Source organism: Physeter macrocephalus, unplaced genomic scaffold (assembly GCF_002837175.3).
Source record: "Physeter macrocephalus isolate SW-GA unplaced genomic scaffold, ASM283717v5 random_82, whole genome shotgun sequence".
In the NCBI taxonomy this organism is placed as follows: domain Eukaryota; kingdom Metazoa; phylum Chordata; class Mammalia; order Artiodactyla; family Physeteridae; genus Physeter; species Physeter macrocephalus.
The window spans coordinates 80765-97143 of NW_021145368.1; the positions used below are offsets into that span (position 1 = coordinate 80765).

At 53.4% G+C, this 16379-nt stretch overlaps 2 protein-coding genes across 2 annotated transcripts; both read right to left on the reverse strand.

Annotated features, from left to right (window-relative positions):
• Positions 1–104: 104 nt before the first annotated feature.
• On the reverse strand, positions 105–5598 carry CIROP (ciliated left-right organizer metallopeptidase). The gene is given in 17 exon segments (XM_028483860.1): positions 105–315; positions 1167–1365; positions 1541–1754; positions 2165–2268; positions 2271–2411; positions 2414–2435; positions 2541–2637; positions 2706–2775; positions 2952–3257; positions 3260–3328; positions 3468–3552; positions 3756–3878; positions 4557–4724; positions 4927–4978; positions 5070–5163; positions 5288–5520; positions 5522–5598. Coding segments are annotated over 17 exon segments (2265 nt in total).
• A 9261-nt stretch (positions 5599–14859) lies between these two features.
• CEBPE (CCAAT enhancer binding protein epsilon) lies at positions 14860–16379 on the reverse strand. Its single transcript, XM_007100445.2, has 2 exons — positions 15870–16379; positions 14860–15290 (listed from the first exon to the last, which is right to left on the reverse strand). The coding sequence occupies exons 1-2, from the start codon at positions 16377–16379 to the stop codon at positions 14955–14957; spliced, it is 846 nt and encodes a 281-aa protein (XP_007100507.1). The 3' UTR covers positions 14860–14954.

Genomic DNA, 16379 nt, shown 5'->3' on the forward strand with positions numbered 1-16379 from the left:
TTCTGAGAAAAGTAGAACTTAAGTATAGACAATAGATCGACTTTCCATCCAGTTTCTCCTAAGAAATCATCTCTGCCCTAACCTGTGTCATGCTCTGGGTAACATCACACCTCCCTCATTCCTCCAACTGGGCCCCCTGTTGCACCTCGGGGGTCTAGTGAATGGTAAGGGGCAGGAGGTCGCACCTGAAGAGTAGCTCGTTTCTGATAGGCCGTGGTTCCCAATGCAACCACCAGGATAAGCGACATTAGGCAGAGTCCCATGGACAGACCGAGGTGTGTCATGGAAGGATTATCGTCCGAGGTAACTAGAAACCTAGGGATGTAGGGGTAATATTTGGCCTGGAGTAATGCCTAGGCCTAGGAGGTGAAGTGCCTTACCTTTATTTTAATACCTAGAGCTCATTCTTCATCCAAACAGTAAGCTGAACAGGAAATCAATAAGGGGATGATATAGAACCTGAAAGGAAAAAGACCAGGATCCAAGACTGCCAGCAACTTAAATTGTTGGAAGGAGGCCTAACTTGGCAGTGAGGGAAATGGCTTAGGGGAAGAGTTAAGACTATAGTGTTTAGGCAAGTTGCCTGGGTAGTGCTTAAGAAAAGAAAGGGGGGGCTTCCCTGGTGGCGCAGTGGTTGAGAGTCCACCTGCCGATGCAGGGGACATGGGTTCGTGCCCCGGTGCGGGAAGATCCCACATGCCGCGGAGCGGCTGGGCCCGTGAGCCATGGCCGCTGAGCCTGCGCGTCTGGGGCCCGTGCTCCGCAACAGGAGAGGCCACAGCAGTGAGAGGCCTGCAAAAGAAAGGGGGAATTCCCTGGCTGTCCAATGGTTAGGATTCTGCGCTTCCATTACAGGGGGCCCAGGTTAGATCCACGGTCAGGGAACTAAGATCTCGCAGGCTGCACGGTGTGGCCAAAAAGAAAAAAAAATTCATTAAAAAGAAAAGAAGGGGACTAGGAGCCCTATGTCCTAGAGATAGGTGAACTCTATTATTGCTGGGGAGACAGGTGTCCCATGGTGATAGGCACCATGTTAGGGATCCTTGTTTTCTGAAATATTAACTCTGTATAGGACAGTGTATGTATGAATGAGTGCTTAATATAATTTCAAATATCTGGATTCCAGGAATTTGAAAGAAAACTCCTTGGAATGTTATCTTACTTACTTGCTGTATTCTATGGTAAAGGTGGCTTCTCCATAATATACTTCTAGAGGTTTCTTCCAGAGAGTCAGGGTCAGGGCCCTGTGCAGCATACCAACTGAAGGCCCTTGGCAGCCAGGGCATTTCTACATATGCACAGTGAAGACCAGACTGGTGGTAATCAAGAGACTGTGGAAATAGCACCAAATGGACGTTTGGATCTCTTAATGGAAGTATAGTCCCTGGAAGAGCATATCTCATGAAACAGGTGCAGGCTTGGGACTGGGATGAACGGAAGGTCTTTAGAGGAGGGTTATAAAGTAAAGGACTTGAACATTCTCCTTGGCCCACTGTATAAATCCTTGGCCTGAACCATTGATTTACCCGCCAGTGCTCACCAGAGCCTTGTAGAACTGCTTCAGTTAGCTCTTCGCCCTCTTCCTTCCCCAGGGAGTGGCCTGGGGGACCCCAGCTAATCCTAAAGACAGCTGAAATAATAGGTCAGGTTGAAAGACTTACAGGTGGGTAAGTAATATTGATAGCATCGGTACCTTCATTTGTCTAACAGAGCCAACCCAGGGAACAGAAGAGATGGCCATTGTTCCCAGGTATCTGCAAGGAAATATGTAGCAGGGTATAGTTATAGCCTCAGTCACCTGCTCAAGCCCTCCTTCTAAGGAAAATGTACATTCTAAATCAGATTCATGGACTCAGTAGGGTACTTAGTAAAAAATAAATGAAAAAATAAAATAAATGAACATCAATAAAGAAGCTACAGGGATATATTGTACAGCACAAGGTATAGAGCCAATATTTTATAATAACTTTAAATGGAGTATAATCTATACAAATATTGAATCACTATGTTGTACACCTGAAACTAATATAATATTGTAAATCAACCATACTCCAATAATAATAAAAAATTTAATGAACATCAAAACACATTGGATGGTACTACCATAAGAGCACTTCCAAACCTTTTGCCAGTGTGCTACAGCTGTTCCACTTCTGATACCCACCTGAATAGCCTTTCCTGGAAGGTATGGGACCCAGGGTGATCACTCCACCTGCACCTTGTACACTCCCCTCTCTGTGCACTGATGTAAGTAGCAGTGGCCAGGGGGTTTGCTTCCTTGAGGTGTGGGATCTGAGAGGGATGCCTGATCTTGTCCGCAGGAAGCAGCTGTGAAGTGAGGTTGGCAAGGAAGCAACAACTATGGGGATGGTAGATATCCCCACGGGGATTCTCCGCCCCAGGTGGGAATCATTTTCCTTCCTCCAGCATTCACTCTGAAGGGCACGGCAGAAGGTAGAATAGTGTTTGTCCAGATTCCTTAGAAGGAGACTCCTCTCCAGCCCCACTCGGTTTCATTCCCCATTCTCTAGTCTACCCACTCCACTGGCCAAGAGCTTATACCTGCATCAGCCTTCCAGCATGAGGTCTGAGGAGCAGCTTCCCTTGTCCAGGTGCAGGTAGTGGCAGCCCCGTCCACTGTGTGTAGGGGATGGTAGAGTGACACTAGGATCACTGACAGCTGTGCAGCCCCTCAGCACACGCACCTGCCAGTAAAGAAGAAGTCTGAGGTGCCATTCCCACAGGTGGTCACCAGGCCAAATTCCAGGCCAGACCCTGCTTGAGAGATAGAAGAGCCCTCAGAAGAAATGAAGCCCCCAGACCCGTCAGGGCCAGCCATGCTCACAGCTTCAATTACACTTTAGCAGCAGATAATCCCTTCCAACCTCTCTCACTCCCACCAAGCTGACTCAGGTCATGAGTGCCCTCTGCAATTCTTCCTTATTTCTCACCCCAGCCCCACAACATCTCCTCTGCAGTGCTGTGGTTGACCTGGCACCAGCCTGAGTCTTTGAAGGCAGAGAGAGTGATTGGGTCAAGCCGAGTGCACTGGGCGCCATTGTAGGTAGCAGTCATTATACAGTTCTAGAGTAGTCAGGCCTCCCAGTGTGAAGACAAAGGGCCCCTTGGGAGGAGATAGCTGGTGCCACCTGACCGTTGCTTTTTCCTTCCATCACCCCAAGGTGTTCTCATCCTCACCTCTTCTGACAAGGGAGCGCCCAGGGAAACCCCCAGCAGTCCCAAGTGTTTGGCCAGGCTGTGGTGAGAAGCAGCTGTCCCCACTCATCTTGCCTTGTCACTTGTTGACCTGTAGAACAGTTCTCGCTGAGTATAGAAAGGGAAGAAGGCATCTGAGGAGAGGGAGACCTCAGAAGGGTGAGGAAGAGTTGAAAGGAAGGACTTGGTGAGAGAGCAGTGGTTCCCTCTGGTTGATGTGGGGAGACATTGCCCTCATTCCTCTCATTTACCGCTGGGTCCTGAAAGGCAATCCCTCCACTTCTCGAAGAGCTGTCCAGAGAAACCCAGGGCATGGAGCAATTCATGGAGTGTGGCCTGAGGACAAATGACTGCAGAGTGAAGGGGACCGCAGCAGGACGGACTGCACTCTCTCGCCCCTCTGCCCAATCAGCTCTTCTTAGAGCTGGAGGCACCTTCTATTCCACCCTGAGGAGGTCCTTCCACTTCATGGGAAGCTGAGTGACCTGTGCTCCCTCCCCAACCTGTTTGCTTCTTCCTATTCATCATGCAGCAGTCACCATGACCATGTCACTGTGGCTGAGGCTGGGGCTGGTGAGATGGGCACAGAAGACAATCGTACCAGCAAGGGGCCTGTCTTCTGAGTCCAGCTGGCAGCAGGCAGCGTAGGCTACGATAGAGGGCTGTGGGTGGGCCAGAACAAGGTGAGGGCAGAAAGGAGGGGACTGGGGTAACGCAGAAGTCTTCCTGAAAATGGAGGCCCAGGAAGCTTGGCAGGGGTGGTACCAAGGGATGGCTTGGAGGTTTTTCAGCCCCCAACCAAACTTCATCAGCATGCCCCAAGTTACCCCAAATAAGCACAATTTTGGGGGCGAGGCTGTGCCATGCGGCTTGTGGGATTTTATTTATCTATTTTTTAATCTTTTATTTATTTAACTTTATCTTTGGCTGCATTGGGTCTTCGTTGCTGCGCAGGCTTTCTCTAGTTGCGGCGAGCGGGGGCTACTCTTCGTCCCGGTGCGCGGGCTTCTCATTGCGGTGGCTTCTCTTGTTGCAGAGCACGGGCTCTAGGCACGCAGGCTTCAGTAGTTGTGGCGCATGGGCTCAGTAGTTGTGGCTCGCGGGCTCTAGAGCGCAGGCTCAGTAGTTGTGGCACATGGGCTGAGTTGCTCCGCGGCATGTGGGATCTTCCCGGACCAGGGATCAAACCTGTGTCCCCTGCGTTGACAGGCGGATTCTTAACCACTGCGCCACCAGGGAAGTCCAATTTAATAAAAACTGCGTGTATGCTCCTTACCCTTTCCCATGACATTTAAGATTGAGAAGCAGAGCCGGGCAAAGGAATTTGATTTGAACCTCACCTCTTGGTGCCACTTGGAAGTGTGGGCAACCCACACATACAGGAGAAAATCAGTGTTTTGGACCCCAGACCCACCTGGCTGGATTAGCTGTGAGGGTTCCTGCTCTGGCCACAAGGCATAACCACGGAGATGGACATCAGGGATGTGACAGCGAGTGAAATGTCGCATCTGGCTTAGTGGACGGTTAGAATAGGGAGTCTTCTGCCCTGCTCTCCTCCAGTCTCTGATTTAATAAATTGTCAGGGGGAGAGGGGGCTCAGGGATCTGCACTGTTAAGAAGCACATTAAGTAATTCTGATGCTGGTGGTCTTGTAGAGATCTAGGCAAGCTAGAGATCTTCAGATCCCCAAATGTGCTAAGTCATTCTCACCTTGGCCCCCAAGCAACTCTGTCCTTGGTATCCTGGTTTCACAAGGCTGCACCTGGCAAGAATGAATGCCTGTAGGTGAGCTGGAGACATTTCTGGGTATCCCTGAAGAGGTATTGTATACACTCTCAATGACATGAACTCACCTGTGGTAGTTTGGGGTGTCTGGGTCTCCCCAGACAGCATGGCAGTACTGTGCAGGGTCTCGACACAGAAGCAGGGGTCCTTGCCTTGGAGGGGCTTAACAAGATGAGAGATCAGTTTCACCTTAACATTCTAGACGTCAGTTTCTTTTCTGTGTGGTCTTGCTGCACTAGCCCTCTCTGCCCCTCCGTCCTCCCGAGCCCGCTGCTCTCCCACTCACCTGCTAGGACACCCTGGAGCTGCTGAGCAGCCTCTCTCCCTGCCGTCAGGGCTTGGGATCCCCCTCTCACCCTGCCTCCCTCAGGACCCCAAGCTCCCTCTGATACAGGATCTCCGATATGGCAGGTTTGGATTTGGAGGGGTTGAGGATCCTGGGAGCCAGGGAGGGTGAGGGAGGAAGAGCGGAAATTTGGGGGAAGCTGGGAGAAAGGGAGTCTGAGAAAGCTCAAACGTCTGTGTCTTCTCATGTAGACACGTGCTTGTGGCAGCCTTCCAGGGGGAGCGGCGGCGGCAGCAACGTCTTGCAAACATCTTTCCATAGGCTTCCCTGGATCCAGCCTTCGGCCCCCTTTTTCCCCGACTTACTTATTTCTGGCTTTCCCCTCTTGACCATCTCTCTCCAAATCTCCTCCACCATGCTTGCGTTATTTTGTCAATATTTGAGTGTTGTTGAGTAAATCTATAGTTCCTGCCAAGAGGTCCGATGTGAGCTACTACAAGGGCCAAAGCTGCAGCCCCCCACCTCTCCTCCCTGGGGTGCCAGAAATAGAGAGCTGGAAGGGGGCAGTATTCATTCCTGAGGCCTCAGCTGAACTTTTCAAAGAGAAGCCTGCCTCATCCATGAAGGAACTCTCCTATCCCTCTTCCATCTCAGCCTAATTCTTCTGCCATGCTGAGTGGACAACCTTGGAACCTTCTCAGAACTAAAAAACTGGTGTTAACATAATGGTGTGTGTGTGGGGGGGCATTCTTTGCTTCACAGATGCCTGCCTATCTCATTGGAGGTGGACAAACAAGGCTTTTGCATTCCACTAGCCCCCATGTCAGAACTGGGTGGACTCTAAACTGCAAGGCTTTTAGGCATCTCTTCCACCTGTGTAGGGCACTTAGGCGCTCACCATTTAAACATGTGTGGGTTGGCTAACACCTCCTCTGAGAGGCTCTTGTGTTAGCTCATTCTGTGAGGCTTCACAGAAGCCGCTTATAGGCACGTCAGGAGGAGAAGTAAACTCTGAAAATTGACATTAATAAGAAGATGTTCAAAGATGTTCTGACCGAGCTCTTGGAACACCCTTTGTTTTCTCTGCTCATGCTGTGCTTTCACATCCTCTTTTCCCTGGATACCCTCCTTCCCTGCCTGTCTGGCTAATTCCTACCTTCCCTGTAATTACTCTGGGAAGCCTTTCTTAATGCCTCCTGCCCAAATTCCACACCGGCCAGAGGCAGGAGGGGCCTCTCCTCTGCCTCCAAACAGAAAGCTTGTCATCCTCTTCTGTAACTGTAGGTCCGAGGCGCCCCCTCCACATCCCACAGTCCCTCAAGCCTGTTTCCCACCCATCTTTGTATCCACGGCACTCAGCACAGCCCAGAGGGCCTACTCACCAGTTTGTGGGTGAAGGAACAGAGCTTTAACCCCATTATTTAGCTTTTGAAGATGCCGGTCAGGGGTGAAGTGACGTAAGGGAACAGAGCTCGTTAGTGATGGACAAGGACTAGAGTTTAGAGGACTGCTGACTTCCAGGGGGCAGGGGGCGTTGGGAGGGCTGGGTTTTATGCTTTTACACACTAGGACTGTGGCTGGAATTACCCCTTGCAAGCGCAGCCTCCAAACTCTGGAGCCAAACCAACTCTGCCACTTTGTATCAGTGTAACTTGGGCCCAATGCCTTAGTGTCACCACTTGCAAAAGGGGGGTGACTGTACTTAACCTGATAGGGTTGTTATGAGAAAGTGAAGATTTGTAAAGTGCCAAGAATAGTGTCTAGACCATGGTAAATACTAAGTCAAGAGGATGTATTCCACAGACACTTTCAACTCAGTGAGGAATTATTCTGCTCTTACCAACATGTGTTAGAGGACATACTAAGAGGACTTTTATTCTTTTTCTAAGTTAAACCCAGTCTTTTTCTCCAAGTGTCAGAGTCCTTTTTTTTTTCTTTCCTGGCTGGGCCGGCCCAGTCTGGGGAAAACCCTCGCGGTCAGGGCTTGCCCAAGGCATTGGAGGTCTGTGAGGCTCTCTTGAGGTTTTCTGGGCCCCATCCTCCACCTCTTTTAATGCTTCGCCGCCCCCTTGTGGCCGTACTGGGATAGGGTGTGCCCCTCCCGGGGTAGGGGTTCATCCTAACTTCACACCAGCTTGCAGAACTTCAGACCTTCTAGCAGAAGCAGCACAAAAAACACCTCGTTTCCTTTGGCTGGAATACCTCTTTCCTGCCTTTGCCAGGCAAATCCTTCCTCATCTTTCGAGATCCAGCTGAGAGGTTTATCTGCCTGTTGAGACTTTTCTTTACTCCCCCCAGGCAGAGTTTGCATATCCTCTGTTCTGCGAGAGCATTTCTTTCACATCTTTGAAGTAGCACTTATTACATCCTCCTGACATTTAAAAAAAAATAAATTTATTTATTTATTTAATTTTTGGTTGTGTTGGGTCTTCGTTGCTGCGAGCGGGCTTTCTCTAGTTGCGGCGAGCGGGGGCTACTCTTCATTGCGGTGCGTGGGCTTCTCATTGCTGTGGCTTCTCTTGTTGCAGAGCACAGGCTCTAGGCACGCAGGCTTCAGTAGTTGCAGCACGTGGGCTCAGTAGTTGTGGCTCACAGGCTCTAGAGCGCAGGCTCAGTAGTTGTGGCACACGGGCTTAGTTGCTCTGCGGCATGTGGGATCTTCCTGGACCAGGGCTCGAATCCGTGTCCCCTGAATTGGGAGGTGGATTCTTAACCACTGCGCCACCAGGGAAGTCCCTGACATTTATTTTTGTGCTTGTTTCCCTACCAGACGATGGGCAGGGGCTGAGTCTGATTCATCTCTGCCTCTCAGAAGAAATATGAAGTAGGTACAGAGGGATAACGGAGGTGAGAAGATGGAGAAGAGTGCAATCAGGCAAGGAGAGGAGGAGGATAACAATGATGGTATCGAGCCCAGACATTGTTCCAAGCCCTTTAGACTCAGGTAATTCTTTTGACAACCTTATGAGGTAGCTGTTATTATTACCCCATTTTTACAAGCGAGGCAACGTGGGCAGGCAGTATACGTGGGATATGAGCCCACGTCGATAGGCTCCTGGGCACAGGCTTTAACCCACCATGCAATAGTGCTTTTCAAGTGCCCAGTGTGGAGGAGAGATAAGGTGCTGAGAGGAACAGGATGAGAAAGATGAGGATGAGGAGTGAGAATGGGGTAAGGAGAGGATGAAGGTGTTAAGAGACGCTGGGGTTTGAGACGATGAGGATGGAGATGAGAAAGAGGATGTGGAGGTAGGAAACTAGGGATTAGGGAAGAGGATGTTAATGGGGGGTGGAGTGAATGAGAGGATGTGGGATGTGGGACGGGGGTTGTGGAGAGAGGATGGGGCTGAGCAAGGCAGTCATCCAAGTGGTGCCATCATCCATATGGATGCTCCATCCAGCGTGGCCACTTCTCAGTTCCTTCACCCTCTCATCTCTTACATGTTTCTCATCCACCTTAGCAAGCCACCCCCAGGGTCAGACCCAGGCCTTATCATCACCAGAAACTGCAGTAACTATGAAATAACTGAATCAGACATCCCACTCTCTGATATGATCTCCTTTCCTTATGGTTTGTTTGCTCAAGCTGGCTCACTGCTGCTGTTCTACCAGCTCATTGAAGAACCACTGGCCCTTCCTGCCTCTTCACCTCTCCCTATCCACCCTAAGTTCCAGGTTCACCACGAAACCCTCCCCTTCCCTGTCTGTCCCGTCCATCCTGCCTCCCTGGGTGAGCCCCACGCCCAGATGAACCCAACATCTGTCTTGTCCACACTTGCTCCCGAGCAGCTAAGGACCACCGAAGGAAGTCCCTCCAGAGGACAGACTGTTGTCGCCTAAGATTGTCATCTTAGACTTCGACTGGCCGCTTCCAAGCCAGAAATCTCAAATCCTGCTTCCACTCTCAGAAGCTGGGATTTTACACCTTTAAGCCTTTCTCAGAGCTTCCTGCTCAGTCACTTGCAGTCACCTCTTCTTTCATGGTAAAAATAGAAGCCATGAGACGGGAACAACCTCAGTGGGCTACAGACCTGTTTGTATCTGCGTCTGCTGCATCTCTTCTCTTTCACCTTAGGAGAGAGGAAATGTCTTCTTCCTTTGGAACGTGTTTCCTCTCTCTGATGCTCTGCATCCCCTCGAGCGAGATCTGGCCTCAGGTCCTCTCCGACCTCACCTTTCCCCCTCAGTCTAGTCTGCCCTCAACCCCAGGCTCTGTCAATGGCCGGCAAGGACCTGCTTGGGGCCTAGGCAGAGCTGCTGTCTCTGCTGGGAAGCCCCACTTTCTGCCAGACTGACTCCTACTCACCTTTGAGATATCTGCTTACATGTTACTTCCTCAAAGAGCCTTTCCTGACCCTCACATTTAAATCAGGTTCCCTTATTAGTATCTGTCACAGTCACTCTTTACTTCTGCCCCATAGCACTGCCTGCAATTTAGAATGATCTATTTATTTGTGGTGGTATGTTTGTCTGTCCCCCTCATGAATTTGTAAGCCCTGCAAGGGCAGGGACTGTCCTCCTTGCTTATCCTGTAGCTCCTATAACAAGCAAGGTGCCTGGAGTAGGGGTTATTAAGTATTTTTATAGCAAATGAATGAATGAATGAGTGTGATGAGAAGGCAGGAGAGAGGTGAGGGAGGAGGGAGGGTGAGGACGGAAGATGGAATCGGGGAGGGTAGATGGAGAGTGAGGGGAAAGGATGGTGCTGAGGGCAGTGTGCAAAGGTGAGGCTGGGGTTGAAAGGGGAGGAGGTGAGAGAGGACCAGGAAGAAGGGGTCCTCACCCTGAGTCTGGTTAAGGCTTCCAGACCCTGAGTGGGCTGCCCTGGAGCTCTGTCTCTTGGCCATGCTGCTTGCAAGGTTTGAAGGCAGGGCCGGTGGGCGGGGCTAGACTTTATCTTGGGGCGCAGCCCTAACCTCAGATGGTGACAGAGCTGGCGCCAGCAGGGGTTTTGCAAACCGTCCCGATTGCAGCAGGGCCAGCAGTCTCACTCAGGACGGCGGATGGGGCCTGTGCTTATCTCCCGAGTGCAGCCCTAACCTCAGATGGTGACAAAGCGGGAGCTACAGGCGTTTTGCAAACCGTCCCGATTGCAGCAGGGTTGGATGGTCTGGCCAGGGGTGACAGTGCAAGGTGTGGGGAGCAATAGGGTTTTGGACAGTTTGGGGCTTTGGGGTGAAGCTTGGCTTGTGGGGTGGGGGGACCCATGCTCTGTATGGCTTGCCTCTACCTAGCTCAGATCCATGTTTCTAAAAGAGAAGGGGAGGTTACAGCACTGTAGTGGGGGTGTCTCCCTAGTCGGAAGCCTTCCTTTTCCCAAGTCCTAGGACCCTTCTGCTGTTCCCTGAAGTCAGAACTGATGGCCAGGTGCAGCCATTTTCCTCTGAAAATACCCATCATTTCACCATGGGGTAGTCTCAGAGAACTTCTGATGGGCCTTCTCAATGAGCTGCTCCTTGATGTTTTTCTGGGGCCAAGCCAGGTCTGCTTATAGCAGCAGCTGACAGAGGCAGCCTGGAGTCCTGTCCGGGTCCGACCCTTCCCACTGGGGTGCAGCCCCGCTGAGTCCTGAGAGGAAAGGTCTGCCTGCTGGGGGTGATAGGAAGTGACTGGCCTGGAGGAGGTGCACAGGCCCTCGGCCAGCCTTGGCTACTGTTGCCTCAGCATCTCCTATATAGCCCCCTCCATCCCATAGTCCCCTCATGGCTTGGGGCAGGGTAGGGAGTGGAGGTGAAGAGGCCCCTTTCCACCCTCACAGCCCCAACCGGGATCTTGCAACACTGGGATGGGGGCCCTGGGGGCCCAGGCATGTGGCAACCCGTGGGGGTGGGGTGGGGAGGTGTGCACCGAGCAGGGGCAGCGGCTTTCACAAGTTCGAGCTGCCACCGCGGACTGACCTTGGCGGGCTCACCTTGGGCAGCTTCCTCCCTCTTGGCGGTGTCTCCAACATCCTACCTTCTCCTCCTCTGCTTCCCTGGGGCCTGAGATCCTGTCTGTCAGCTCAGGACTCTCATGCTGGTCCCCAGGTTTGCCCAGGAAGGAAAAGTGGGCCCGAACTGTGGATCGTAAAGCCAAGGGAACGCACGTGTGTGCTGTTTGGACCTTGATTTGCTGGTTTTCCAAAGTTCTCGTGACCCCGCCCTGGGCCTCGAACCTTCCTCAGGCAGGGGTGAGGCTACCCGCCCTTCCTGGGGGTGCCTTCTTCCTGCAGCCTCCAAACCCCGCGGACCCTGTGGACCCTGCAGCATCTCCACCCGGCGGGGCATGGGGAGCCTGCTCCTTAGGGATGGTCCTCCTCCCGGCAGAGGGAATGAAGACGGCCCTGGAGGGAGGGAGGCGGTGTTCTTGCATACCCTTCCTCCTGCTTTCCATTTCTCCAGCCTCACCCGGTTTCCTTTCGTTTTTTGGACCGGGACACCTCAGGGCCTTGGCATTTGCTCTCCCCTCTGCTCTCCTTTTCCCCAGTTTGGCACATCTGCCTCCTCCTGGACATTTTTAAGGTTTCGACTTCAATGTCACCTCCTCCGAGAAGCCTTCCTTGACCACTCCAGCTAAAACAACCTCCCTGGGCTTCCCTGGTGGCACAGTGGTTAAGAATCTGCCTGCCAATGCAGGGGACATGGGTTTGAGCCCTGGTCCGGGAAGATCCCACATGCCGCGGAGCAACTAAGCCCGTGCACCACAGCTACTGAAGCCCGCATACCACAACTACTGAAGCCCGCGTGCCTAGAGCCGGTGCTCTGCAACAAGAAAGCCACCGCGATGAGAAGCCCGTGCAACGCAAGGAAGAGTAGCCCCCCCCGCTTGCCGCAACCAGAGAAAGCCCGCAGGCAGCAATGAAGACCCAATGCAGCCAAAAATAAACAAATAAAACAAAACAAAGCAAACAAACAAAAAACCACCTCCCTTTCTGCTGGTTTAGTAGGTTTCCCCAAGGGGCATATTCAGAGGGGGTAATTCATGAATGTATAGAGGTGTGAATGGTCAGGCTTAAGGGACAGCTGCAGAAGTGGTAAGCTCCAGCAGTAGCAGAGAGCCATCACCACCCCCAGGCTGTGAGGGAAGCTGCAGAGACTACCTGTCCTGTCCCTAGGAGTTGGGGGCTAAGCACCTGACATCCCTCTCCTGCCACCCACAATCTCCTGCCCTGCCTGAACACAACAGGTGGAGGGGTCCTTCAGCCAAGGGTTGGGTTTGGTCACCACAGTGTTCTCAGCACCTTGCAAGGGCTTGACACAGGAAAGATGTTCAACAGATACTTGTTGAATAAGTTACCTTGGCCCAAACCAGTTGAGGTCAGGTTAAAACCTCAGGGTTAAAAGTGTGACTTCCGGCTACCTGTCATTTCCCCAGGATATGATCTGCCACAGAGGATCGAGGTGTGCCTGCCACTCGGCGTCAGGCAGGGACCAGGTGTTCTCTTCTCTCAGCTGGGGCTGTGGCTCTTCTCCAGACCTGGTGCCAGACACCCGCCCTGAGGAGCCCCCGGGTGCTGTGGGCTGGGAGGAGACACGATTCAGAACTGTGGGAAAGAAGTTTGGGGCTGCTGCTGAAGCAACCCAGGTCCCATCACCCAGCACCTTGAAAATAAGTCCAGGGGCAGTGGTCTTGAGCTGCGAGGAGGAAATCCGGAGGTTGAGTCACTTACCGTGCTCTGTACAAACCCCCTTTGTGCAACCCATTCCCCTGGGCTGAAAGGAAGGTGTGGGATTCTCCCAGGCATCCAGAGACAGGTGCCTCTTTCTTCCCAACTCAGGTAGAATAAACAATCTAGCGAGGTTCAGATCTGTCTGCCCAAACCAGACCTGGGGCAGGGGTATCTAGAGCACAGATGTAGGGGAGATGGTGCCTGAGAGACACAGAGGCAAAGGCAGGAAAGAGACTGAGTCCTGGGTGAGGCAGGCGTGGTGCACCCGGATGTCCTCAATGTGGGAAGGCTCTGACACTGGGGAGGTGGAGGTGTGGGGAGAGGGAGAGGGGAGAGAGAGCGGACCGGGAGGATCCAGACCCAGTCTCTCTCCCTCTCAGAAGGTTATTCCTTGGTGTCTAACGCTGCTTTCTAAGCAGTGGCCTATAAGTCATTGGTGGCCTAGGAGAGACTCTAACCCGCCCATCTTGTGTCTCGTGTCCCTGACTCTGGCCCCGCACTGTTCCATATGCCTCCGAGGGGAGCGTGTGAGGGCAAAGTAGAGACAGGTGCGTGTGTGGAGACAGCAAAGCTCACCTGGGTGAGTTTCCGGAGAACGTCTCTTATTCCCTCGGCTCTCAACTGCTTTATCTATCAAATGTGGCCCACACTATCTTGTTGTCTGAGGGCAAAGCCTACCAGATGATCTCTTGAGGTCTCTTCCAGCCCCTCTTGAGATCTGTGATTTTACAGAGCTAATTTTGGTTCTGCCTCTAACCCATTGCAAGACTCCGGGTAAGTCCCTTCCCTGTCTGAGACCTCAGTTTCCTCACCTGCAAAATGAGAAGTTTAGATGAGATCTCTGAGATCCTTTCAGTTCTAGCAAAGGGGAATGATAACAAGTATTTGTGCTCACCGTATGCCAGGCCTTGTTTATCTATGAACGTACAGCATTACTACTCCTCGCATTTTGCAGATGAGGAAACTGAGGCACAGAGAGAAGTAACTGGCACGAGGTCACACAGCTAGAAAGTAGCAGAGGGAAATTCAAACTGAGGCTGTCAAGCACTGCCCTCTTATGGCTCTCAGGCTAGGGTTCTATGAAAAATGTTTTCCACATGGGGTTTCACTGCACAGGTGTGTTGTCATCCTCCTCATTACCAATTTTCTCATATACGAACAGGGCTCAAGGCCTTTCCCAACTAATTCGTCCCCCAAGCACTCAGATTCTTTAGGGAACCGAAGGCCCAGGGAATGAGGGACAAAGGTGGGAGCAGGTGGGTTGGAGGCATGGGGGGGTCTGTCAGTCTGGCAGACTGAAGTCTGGGAACTGTGGAGAAGCGATTGAGTCCCGGATCAAGAGCTAAGGGACCATAAATACATCAGAGCCATCTGGAATTTTCCCTTGATCTCCTGGGGCAGGAACTCCCAGACCTATACCTCAGGGTGAGATAGAGCAGGGCTGGGGTCAGCAGGCCCAGGCAGGAGGGACTGGAGGTTCCGGGATCTCCCTGTGAGCCACAGAGCTCTGCTAGGGGAGTGTCCAGAGGCTGCTCCAGGTCCTCTGGGGTGGGGATAGAGTGGGCCGGGTGCGGGGAGAGATGCAGGGCCTGCCTGTGCAGTGCACTGTGGGAGAGCTGTGGGCAGCTTGTCTGCTGAATTTCCCGAATGTTTATTTGGGCCTGGAATCGAGAGGTATGCAGGCCTAGCCTCGTGCATTCCCTACCTTTGGAGTCCCCCATCTCTCTCTCTCTCTCTCTCTCACTCACACACACACACACACACACACACACACACACACACACACACACACACACACACACACACACGCCCAGTGTACAGCCCCAGCACCATGCCAGAGTGCAGTTTTATTCAGCCACAGAATCATTATGCTGGGGCCTGCCCTCCTCCTTGTCTTGCCCCCCGCTGCCATTTGTCCGTGGTCTTTGTCTCTGACTCGGCCTGTGGGGCTTCTAGGGTGAGGGTCCCCAGGGCCAGGCTGAGCCCCGGGGGCTGGTGCCCATAGTCTGCCAGGCGGGCTCAGCTGCAGCCCCCTACGCCCTTGATGAGGTTGGCCGCCTCAGGGATCTGGCGGAAGAGGTTGCGAAGGGTGTCCAGCTCCTGGGTCAGCTGCTCCACGCGGCTGCGCAGACGCTCATTCTCGGCCATGTACTCTAGAACCTTCTGCTGAGTCTCCAGAATGCGCCTCTTGGCCTTGTCCCGGCTCTTGCGCACCGCGATGTTGTTCCGTTCCCGCCGCAGCCGGTACTCCAGGCTGTCTTTGTTCACGGCCTTCTTGCCCTTGTGCGAGGCGCCAGCCGGTGAGGGCGCCTTGAGGAGGGGGCTGCAGGGGGGCGCGGCAGCGGCCAAAGGGGCCTGGAGGGGGAGGTACAGAGGGACAAGAGTGAGGGCTGTGCAGAAGTAGAGCAAAGATGGGGCAGGAATCCCAGTGGTCAGAGCACACTTGGGTGTGGGATTCAGAGCCAGCTCCTGGCCCCCAGTAGAACAGCCACCGCCCTGCCAGACGTACAGTGTCCTCTGCTCTGACCCAAACTCCCTTTCACGTCCCCACACTCTCTGAGGACACTTTCCTTCCATCTATCTTGAGTCTCTAGTTCTATCATCAGCAGGCGTTTCCTCTTCTAGAAGCAGGAGGTGACACAGAAATGAGAGGAGGGGGCTGGTGGGCAGCGGAGAAGCTGGGGGGTGGGGCGTGCTGAGGTCAGGGCAGGTCAGCTGGTCACAGGGACTGCAGGACACATAGGTTCCGGTCACACAGTGGGGATCGGCGGGGGAGTGAATTCACAGAGAAGCCAAGAGGGGTTATGACTGGGTGGCGAACACAGAGGGCTTGTGGTGGGTCGATTTCACAGAGCAACACCACACACAGACCCCATCCACACGGGCCTCCCTCCAGCCCCTGGGTGGCGGGGAGGAGAACTGAGCCACTCTTACCTTGAGGACGCGCAAGGGCTGGCTGGGTGCTGCCAGGGCCGGGGGCAGGTGCATGGCCGTCTGCCCACAGTGTGCCACTTGGTACTGCAGAGGGTTGTAGCCGCTGCGGCTGGCCCCCCGGCTGCCCTCGGGCCCCCGAGGCTCTTCCTTCACAGCCACAGCCCTGGGGTCGTAGCTCCCTGGGGTGCTGTAGATGCCAGGCCCCAAGGCCTTCCTGTCGGGGCCGAAGGTATGTGGCGGGTAGGCGAAGGACCGCGGGTCAGGCGGCAGGTAGTGGGGGAAGGCAGGGGTTCCAGGGCCCTTAAGGCCTCGGGCCTCAGGTGCCGGCTTCACAGCAAAGAGGTCAGAGAGGAGCTGTTCCTCCCCAGACTCGATGTAGGCAGACAGATCGATGGAGGCCTCATGCTCACACATGTCCCCCAGCTCCCCAGGCCCCACTCGGGCCCCTGAGAACTCAAGTGGCTGCTGGCCAGCCCGGGGCTCGCACTCGTAGTAGGTCCCGTGGGACAT

Excerpts from the sequence above, each read along its gene's own strand:
- CEBPE (XM_007100445.2), bottom strand. The coding sequence starts at position 16,379 with ATGTCCCACGGGACCTACTACGAGTGCGAGCCCCGGGCTGGCCAGCAG. Across the intron at positions 15,291-15,869 it reads AGCCCTTGCGCGTCCTCAAG|GCCCCTTTGGCCGCTGCCGC; the intron begins GTAAGAGTGGCT and ends CTCCCCCTCCAG.